Genomic DNA, 9861 nt, shown 5'->3' with positions numbered 1-9861 from the left:
CCTTCAAATCAATATATTTCAGGATATATTTAAGATATTCATTTTTATATGACAGTTCATCCAGTGAATGACCGACCTATTTAACGTGCGTCATTGGGTGAAGAAGACAAACAAGAAAAATGCAATTCTGCATATCAGGCATATATTCAAATATAGGGACTTAGCAATTTTCAAACAATGCTCAATAGTGGGAGACCACAAATTTTGTATAAAAACCCATAATTTTTGTAAATAAATTTAGATTTCGCATTACCAGGGAACCAAGCGTTTCTTTTCGGCATTTAATTGCCTTTGTCTCTTCTGCGATTTCTCAGGACCACTTTGGCCAAGTCCAGCGGCACTCCAGTGCCTTCCACTTCAGCGGCCAAAGAGTCTGGCTTGTCTTTAGCGGCATCTAAAGTGCCTTTCTCTCAGCAGCCAGACGCTCGGCTCTGTTGCCTGGACTCAGCGGCTTTACATAAAGCCTAAGGACCTAAAGTGGCAACATCTTCTGGCTTTGTTCGTCGGCATTAGGATTGCCTACTTTCAGCAGCCAGAAGAGGCTCCGCTGCCTACCACTGCGGCTTTAAATAGCCTATCTTAAGTGGCAGCTCGGACTTTGAGGAATTGAAGATATTTTCTCCCTGAGGCATTCGTGCCCGGTGCACAGACCAAGTCTCTGTTTTACGCTCTGGAGGCATCAGCCCCCCAATTCCGATGGCCGTCACGAAATTTATCCAGATTTTTTGGGATGGTGGTTGTGTGTGTGAAGCCGCTTCAGCTCATATTTTGTGCACTTTTGAGCAAATTATTCACATTTAAACACAGAAACACCCTTTATGAAATGAAAATTATTGTAATTTGATTTACTAAAACATTAAATTCGCGAAAAACTAGAGAAAAATCCGTGAAATTCAACGCTTGTTCAATGAGGCTGTCATTTCTCAATCATGCCATTGCTCTCCCTCGCACTCTCTCGTTCACTCTTTAATTGCGGGATATTTTCAAAATCATTTCCGTTACATAGACAGCTTCATCAAATCACTCAAATTTTAATTTCTTTGTTACAAGTGTGGTCCACGGCAACAAAATAATTTTTTTAAATGATTTTTCCATATGAATTTATTAATGCCTTGGGGATTTAATAAACAACTTCGTTATGAACTATAATACTTAAAGTTTTTTTTTTCTAAAGCACAGTGCAATAAAATGAAATCCTTTCTTGTGGGGGATGCAAGTGGATGAGTACTTTTGTTTTCCTTTTGGTGTTTCATGAACATGTTCTCCCAAGACATTTATGGAGGAATATCACGTCAAATTTCTGAGATATCTTTAGGTAAAAATTCTCAAGAAATTAAAAAAACTTGATTGTTTAAACTCGTATTTATCTCAATAATTGTACATTATGAAGCGAAATGAAAATGCGTGGTGAAGTTTTCGCGGTTTATTGAGTAGAACTGAACCAAATTACAATGGGTCGCGAACATTTTATAATGTCGCGACATTTCTTGTATAAAAATAATAATAAATTTAATATAAATAATGGAAAGAGAAAGAGTAAAGGTGTCAAAGCAGGAAAAGTGCATTCTAAAAGTTAAGCATTTTGGGCACTTTTCCTGTTTTGCAACACTCCTCCCCTTTTGGACGAAGGCATATAAATTAATATATCTAATTACATTAATTTTTTTTTTTTTTTTTTTTTTTTTACAATGGTGTATCTTTCTTTTTTTTTTGTATATAATTTGTATTTTTGTATACGATTGGCAATAAAATTTTAAAATTCATATCATTAATGTAGACTATTTTTTACAATAAAAAAAGACAATTAGATTATAAGTTACAATAAATAGTTATAAATTATAGCTTGTTTGTTTACCGTGATCGTCAAATATAATAATGATACAATAGTATAGAAAAGTATAATATAGTATAGAATATAAAGTATAATAAATAGTGGTATAAAATATTGCAAATATTAGCATTACACAATGAATAGATTACTTAAATTAATTATTTTTGTATATAGCTACTTTTTTTTTTGGCGGTGTTTTTTTTTTTATATATATAAAGAAAAGAATACTCTGGAAGGGTTATTTTAAAAAGATAGGTTTTCTTATAGGCGTTTCATAGACGTCATTTGGTAGAGGAGGCGGAAGAGCAGGTAATGACGGTCGTTCAAGCAATACCGAAGAAGCTACAATAGGAATCGGTGGCGAAATCACTCGCCGACGGCGAAATTCTCGGTCATTAACATTCAGTTTTTCATTAACTTGAAGAATTGACAAAATTTTATTTGCCCTTGCTTCTATATCTGAATCATCATTTTTAGTGGTGGGCTCCAAAGAGAATACACAATATTCGTGGAGAAGGTCAGTAATCGGAGCAATGCGTTGCACTTGAACTGTGTGCGGATTTTTATTTATTATGGGAATTCGCGCTTTATTATTTATTGGGGTGATGACACAATCCGGAATATATACTTTGTCATCAAAATTATGTTGGTGACACACTTGAGGTTCATTATGCGGAAATGCAAATTCAACATAAGTTTCGGAATTGGGTCTCAATTGAATTTGGTCTGAATCAGCATTTTGTGAAGAAATTCTTTCTGTGGGCTCATTGGTCTTGTCATGCGTGGAAGACTGATTTTGGGGAGAATCATCGAATTCTGGCGATAAGAGCGGATCGCTTTTTGCATGCGATTTAGATAAATTATTTTGGCCAGGGGAATTCGAGTTAAATTCATCTTGGAGACGATGCTGATCCAGAGAAAAAGGAATGAATGGAACAGCTATCTGTAATTTGTTAAAGAGAACGAGCCTTTGATTGACATGAATCACTGCATCTAATGCTGATAAAAGATCTCTCCCTATGATGCCATCAAAAGGGAATGGTCTGTTAGGAAGTACGTGGAGCAATGCTAAGACATCTTGATGATCAAATGACGTAAATCCCATACGTAGTGAGACTGTACCGAGTGTCTTCACTACACCTTCAGTTATTCCTCCAATTGCCATTGTTCTTGAGACCACAACAGGCATTTCCGGGTGTAAGCATCTAAGTTTTATAAAGGAAAAAGGAGAGCCGGTGTCCACTAAAAATGTAAATTGAGCCCTATCTGTTTTGTAAACGCAATATACTTCTAATAAGTGAGGATTTTCGGGCTTTTCAATAAAATAGCTGGGTATTTTAATAACTTTTTCCCGGTCGACAGGTGATCTCATTGCATTTGACCTGCCGACCGAATTTCGTTTTCCGACTCGCGTGTCTCATGAGTCTGAGAACAATTAGGAAATGAATTAAGCGGGAGGGCGGTGGAATTAAATTGACCTCCTGGGGGATTGAAAAACGTAGTTTCATTAGGATTTAACGAAGATCTTCCACCAGTATTATTCAATATAGATTGATTATTATTAGAAGTTCGATTAAAAGACGAATTGTTATTCTGATGAGCGGAATGATTTTGGCGAAAATTTCTGGAATGATTTGGGCGAAAATTGGAATTTTGGGTGTGAGAGTTGTTTTGGGGCTGATTTGAATTATCTCTAGGACGGTTAGACTGATTTCCCCCATGAGAATTTCTGAAATTAGAATTATTTGTCGATCTGTTTCCTATATTTTCCGCTGAATTCTCAGTTGGGTGGAAGGGAAGAGATCGTAATCTGTTTTCTGCAAAGGTGAGTGCCGCATTAATAGTTTTAAAATCGCGCGTCAGCATAATAATTCTTGTATCGGTATTGCGGATTGCACTACAGAATACATCTAATGCCTCTCGTAAATTTTTCGATTTAACTGATGGGGAAAGTGTAGTATACTGCTCACTCACCTGGAATTATATCTAGATTAGTATCCCATTCACGTCGCTGCAGCAGTAACACCACGAGGCATCCCGTTCAAGTGCACACTTTATTCTTCTTCTTCTTCTCATACAATTCAACCATCCGGGAAACCTTACAACTACTTATCTATCTATATACAATATATACATTATGTACATAACATCCCTCCCCTTTTTAGTCACAGACATAATCCTGTAAATAACTGGGAGGATGGCGCTCACGTCCTGACCTTCTCAACTCGCTTAAAGGAGTCTCTGGCTGTGAGACTTCACCAGGCTCTTCAGGGGTGGTAACTTCTGGGTTCTGTATGGTCTCTTCAATTTGTATCACTCTTGACCCTGAGCCTGAGGCAACTGTTCCTTCTTCCGGTCTGTCAGCCGTCGCTGTTGGAGAAGCTTCCACTCGCTCTATCAACTGATTTATGTGTCTCCTCCAGACAGTTCCATCTTCGAGCTGTACCTTGTAGGACACTGGTCCTGTTACTTCCAGAACCACAGCTTTTATCCACTTGTCCCCTGAAAAATTTCTAGCGTAGACCTTGTCCCACTCCTTGAATTTCCTCGGTTCTTTGTGTTCTTTATTCCTTTCTGTCTTAATCTCCTCTGGGTGTAGCCGACTCCAGCAGTTCCTTATCCTCCTTCCCATCAAAAGTTCACAGGGTGCCTTCCCAGTAGTCTGGTTTGGAGTAAGGTGTTGAACCATAAGGAATCTGGCTAACTTCAAGTCGACGTCACCGGTAAATTTTGCCAAAGCCTTTTTGGTTGTTTGAACCATTCTTTCTGCCTGACCATTGCTGGCAGGATGCCATGGAGAAGATGTGATACTTTTGATGCCATTTGACTCATAAAATTTCCTGATTTCCCTTGACACGAAACAAGTTCCGTTGTCCGAGAAAATTTCTCCTGGGATTCCATGAGTCGAAAAGATCCTTCTCATCGCTCTTATCACTTCCTCTGACGATTGGCTCCTTACTCGTTCAACTTCCAACCATTTAGACGTCACATCTACGACAATCAAATAGTTGTTGCCCTGATGAGGTCCGGCAAAGTCTACGTGCAGTCTTTCCCAGGCTTTCTGTGGTGCATTTCCTTCACACAATGGAGCTTTCGGTGGATTGTTTCTCTGAGTTTGGCACGTTTCACATTCCCTCACTTTTCTTTCAAGTTGTTGATCCATTTTTGGCCACCACATATACATTCTAGCCAAGACTTTCATGTTGACTATACCCAGATGTGTACTGTGTAGAGAGTCCATCAACTTTTCTTGAAGTTCCTTTGGGATTATCACTTGTGTTCCTCTCAGAAGTATATCCTTTTCCACTGTTATTTCACTCCTGTGGAGAAAATATGGTTTCACATCCTCGCCTGGGCAGTTTTCTGGCCACCCTTGCAACACCCATCTTTTGACTTTCTTCAACAATGGATCTTTTTTCGTGGCTTCTTGAACTTCTCTTGCCTGGATTGGAGATTGATCCGTTTCCAACATAGAAATCACTCCAATTTCACTCTCTTCGATCACTTCCTCTTTCAAAGGTAGTCTGCTTAACCCGTCTGCATTGCCATGTTCCTTCCCCTTTCGATAGACTATTTCATAGTCATAAGTAGCTAACAGAAGGCACCATCTTTCCATCCTTTGGGAAATAATTTGAGGAACTGGTTTATTCGGGTTAAAAATTCCCAACAACGGCTTGTGATCTGTTATGATGGTCACTTTCCTTCCATAAATGTAATTATGGAAATGTTTCACTGCTTCAATTATCGACAGAGCCTCTTTGTCAATTTGAGCGTAATTCCTTTGATGCTTGTTGAGTGTCCTTGAAAAGTACGAAATTGGTTTCTCTCCTCTTTCAGTTTTATGAGCCAGAACAGCCCCCACCCCGTACGAAGAGCTATCACAACTCAAAACCAAAGGTACTTTCAAACTGTAATGCATCAAAATGTCTGTGGACGTGAGAGCTTCCTTCAGTTCCCTAAATGCTTTATCATGAATTTTTTCCCACTTCCACTCAGCATTTGTAGTTTCATCTAGCAACCTATGCAAACATTCAGCTACTGTGGCCCTATCTTCAATGAATCGACAATAAAAATTAACTAATCCCAGAAATGCCTGCAACTGTTCCTTGTCTTTTGGGGGAGGGGCGTCTTGTATAGCCTTAATGTGACTTTCCAAAGGTTTTATCCCTTTACTACTAATTCTATAGCCCACAAACTCAATTTCTTCTACCCCAAACTTACATTTCTCTTTCTTCACAGTTAATTTAGCCTCATCTAATTTCCTAAGGACCAACTCAAGCCTGTTATAATGTTCTTCAGCACTATTCCCTATTACCAAGATATCATCTAAAAATACTAACACCCCTGGTATACCTGCCAAAAGGGTTTCCATAAATTTTTGAAAAATACCTGGTGCTGCGGAAATCCCGAAAGGTAGCCTCTTCACTCGATACAGACCCCGATGAGTATTCCAAGTCAAAACTCGGCTAGTTTCTTCGTTTACTTTCAATTGTTGATATGCTTGAGCAAAGTCGATTTTAGAATAGTACCTTCCTCCAGCTCCAGCGAGAAGTTCTGACACTGTAGGTAGAGGATACGGATTCTTCTTGCTCATCAGGTTCACCGTTCCTCGATAATTTCCACAAATGCGGATATCACCATTTGGCTTCACCCTGTATGTCGTTGGTGTCGCCCACTCTGAATTCTCCACTGCTTCAATCACCCCTTGCTCTATCAATTTGTCTAATTCCTGGTCAATCCTTTCTCTCAAAGCCATGGGTGGAGCATGATGTTTCATAAATACAGGTTTGGCGTCTTCCTTCAACTCTAAGTTCACCTCAATCTCGGGATGAGCACCCAATTCTTCTCTGAATACCCCCTTGTGTTTTTCTATCAACGGTGACAATCTGTCCATCTGGTCCATCTCAATTGCTTTGACTTCAGGAACAAGCACTTTGATTCCCAATGCTTGGAACCAATTCCTTCCCAGCAACGGTTTACCTCCTTCTTTGGTGATAATCAACGGTAATTTTACCTTCCTGTCAGCCAACTCAACTTTCACTTTTAATTTCCCTTTTACAGTGACCCCTTTTTTAAGCCAAGTTTGTAGCTTCACATTGCACTCCCGATAATCTTTGCTAATCTTCAGGTTCCTCCAATCCTTCTCACTTATCACTGTATTGGATGCCCCTGAGTCAACTTCCATCTCTAGAGGAACTCCTTCAATCTTCACTGACACCCAAACACCATTCCACTGTTCAGCAATTGTATTTATCTGATTTACAGTTTCGTCTTCATCTGAAGTGTCATCTGAAAGTTTTACAACATTTACTTTCTTTCCTGCTTTCTTTTTCTTAGATTTTTCCTTGGTGCATGCTCGCCGGATGTGTCCTTTTTCTCCACACTGTCGGCAGATGGCCTCCCTAAACCAACAGTCACTGGCATTATGTGGTTTCTTACATCGGAAACACATCTCCCCGGGTCCCTCTTCTATAGCAAATCCTTTCTTAGAGATGGCTTGAACTTTCCCTTCTTCTGGTTGGATCGTTTCCGCGCCCTTTGCAGCCGCCTCTTCTGCTCTTGCTATGTCACACGCTTTTTTGTAGGTTAGGTCCTTCACTGCCAGCAACTTCTTGCGAGTTGAATCGTCTTTAATTCCACACACCAAACGATCTCTGATGGCCTTTTCCAAGTCCCCAAAATTACAGAATTCTGATAGCTTTCTTAGCTCTGCGATGAACTCAGCTATAGTCTCTCCTTCTTTCTGAGATCTTCTGTAAAAATTGTACCTTTGTACAATTTCATTGGGAACAGGATCATAGTGGGCTTCCATGGCTTGGATGAGGTCTTTATACGAACATTCAGACACCTTTTTTGGGGTCACCAATCCCTTGACGGTTTCATAAGCTGCTGCTCCCACCACCGACATCAATTGGCCCCGTTTAATTTTCTCGTCTTCAATTCCTTGACCCTCGAACCATAGCTCAAGCCTCTCCTTGTAACTTGCAAAAGCTCCTTTTGGGTCGTATGGCCCCAAATTTGGGCATGATTCAACAAATTTTGTTGTCTGGGAAGACTTAACCTCACTTTCGTCTTTGGGTCCTTTCGTCGCCATAATTGTAGTATACTGCTCACTCACCTGGAATTATATCTAGATTAGTATCCCATTCACGTCGCCATAATTGTAGTATACTGCTCACTCACCTGGAATTATATCTAGATTAGTATCCCATTCACGTCGCTGCAGCAGTAACACCACGAGGCATCCCGTTCAAGTGCACACTTTATTCTTCTTCTTCTTCTCATACAATTCAACCATCCGGGAAACCTTACAACTACTTATCTATCTATATACAATATATACATTATGTACATAACAGAAAGAATCCCGTCGCAATGCCCTTAACGCATCCTCTACCCTTTTTGCGAATTGTCTTAATGTTTCCTTAGGTCCTATCGAGAGTTTTTGTAATGAAAGTGCAGCTTCTCCAATACTCAATTCAGGTTCATTTACAGAATTAATTACATTGCGAAATTCTTCATAAGAATTATAATTTTGACCTCTTAGAACTTCATAAATTTCAGAATCTACTTTTAGCAAAAGATATCGAATAAATTCCATATCTCTTGCTCCCTCATATTGCTTGAAAAATTCCTCATAAATTCCATCACAAATCGCGAGAAAATGGACAATAACTCTTGACTCACCCGTACAAACAGGAATATTTTTGTAGAGTTCCTGGAACTGAAGAAGGTTTCTGCTCTCTTGTAGCGACATTGTAGACGATGTAGATGTCCGATGAACAGGATTTGGTGGCAGAGGTGGAGGATTTGTTGGTTTTTGTGGTGGTGATCGCTTTGAAGACTGCTGTGGCTTTGTAGATTGCTGAGATGGCTCTGGAGGATGCTGAGATGTTTGAGTAGGCTCCAGCGATGATTTTTGTGGCTGAAGCTTTTGTGGAGCCTTTGATGGTTCTCCCAAGGATAGATGTTGAGACGACTTTGATGTAGCTTTCCTTGGTGTTTCCTCGTTGAACACAGGAATTTCTTCGTCAGATTCGGATGAATTGAAGACTACAGGCAGCTTCTCGATCTCTTTCAGCAGAGGAGTCACTCCAAGCGATAGGTGGGTTTGGGCTGTAGAAGGCGTCGGTGGTGACCGTTGTAGTAGACTGCTTTTCTTGAAGGGATCAGCGGCTTCTAATTTGGCTGCACAGGATGGTTCTGCGACTCCTAAATCGGCTATGCAGGAGGGTTCAGCGGATTTCACTTCACCAGAGCAAGATTTGCTCTTCACTTTCACTTCTTTGACTAGCACTTTTTTTCCGCGTAAATTAAAGCTAGTGCGCTTCATGGAATATTCACACACGTGACACTTTGTGCTATTCCTGGTCACGGCACCACTGAAGCGAAATGAAAATGCGTGGTGAAGTTTTCGCGGTTTATTGAGTAGAACTGAACCAAATTACAATGGGTCGCGAACATTTTATAATGTCGCGACATTTCTTGTATAAAAATAATAATAAATTTAATATAAATAATGGAAAGAGGAAGAGTAAAGGTGTCAAAGCAGGAAAAGTGCATTCTAAAAGTTAAGCATTTTGGGCACTTTTCCTGTTTTGCAACAATTACAGAACATTGATGTCCAGAATCCAGAAATGATTTTTGCAGGAGAATTCAAGGAAAAATTCCCTAGAACAAACTAATTTTCTATCATTTAATTTTTCTTGTAATTTTCTCGATTTTTCTCATAAATCCTTGAATATTCTTCAAACTTATAAATAAGGCTGTATAGGACAACTTGTGTCCTTCGCGAAAATATTTCCTTGAAGAAAGAGCTGGGGCCACTGAATATCATAGGATGGGAAGGAAGAGGTAATGTTAACATCATCGTAAAACATGAACAAAATAATCTATTAAAATATGAATATTAGGTCTTTGGATTATAAATCTTTTCTTCCTAGAGATTTCGGTGCCCTGCGCAGCGCACCTTCTTCATTGGTCGAAAATGTCAGGTTTCTGGGGATTTGGCTTTCTTGGGGCCAAAGGGA

At 39.5% G+C, this 9861-nt stretch overlaps 1 protein-coding gene across 1 annotated transcript; it reads right to left on the bottom strand.

The window, feature by feature from the left end:
- Positions 1–3866: 3866 nt before the first annotated feature.
- On the bottom strand, positions 3867–8184 carry LOC129808630 (uncharacterized protein K02A2.6-like). Its single transcript, XM_055858417.1, has one exon. The coding sequence runs from the start codon at positions 7923–7925 to the stop codon at positions 3993–3995; it is 3933 nt and encodes a 1310-aa protein (XP_055714392.1). The 5' UTR covers positions 7926–8184; the 3' UTR covers positions 3867–3992.
- Between the last annotated feature and the right edge of the window lie 1677 nt (positions 8185–9861).

This window comes from Phlebotomus papatasi, chromosome 4 (genome assembly GCF_024763615.1).
Source record: "Phlebotomus papatasi isolate M1 chromosome 4, Ppap_2.1, whole genome shotgun sequence".
In the NCBI taxonomy this organism is placed as follows: domain Eukaryota; kingdom Metazoa; phylum Arthropoda; class Insecta; order Diptera; family Psychodidae; genus Phlebotomus; species Phlebotomus papatasi.
The sequence above is the reverse complement of the archived record's forward strand: the minus strand, read 5'-3'. Positions and strand labels throughout refer to the sequence as shown.

What these genes read in the sequence shown, in the direction of transcription:
- LOC129808630 (XM_055858417.1), bottom strand. Translation starts at nt 7,925, where the DNA reads ATGGCGACGAAAGGACCCAAAGACGAAAGTGAGGTTAAGTCTTCCCAG.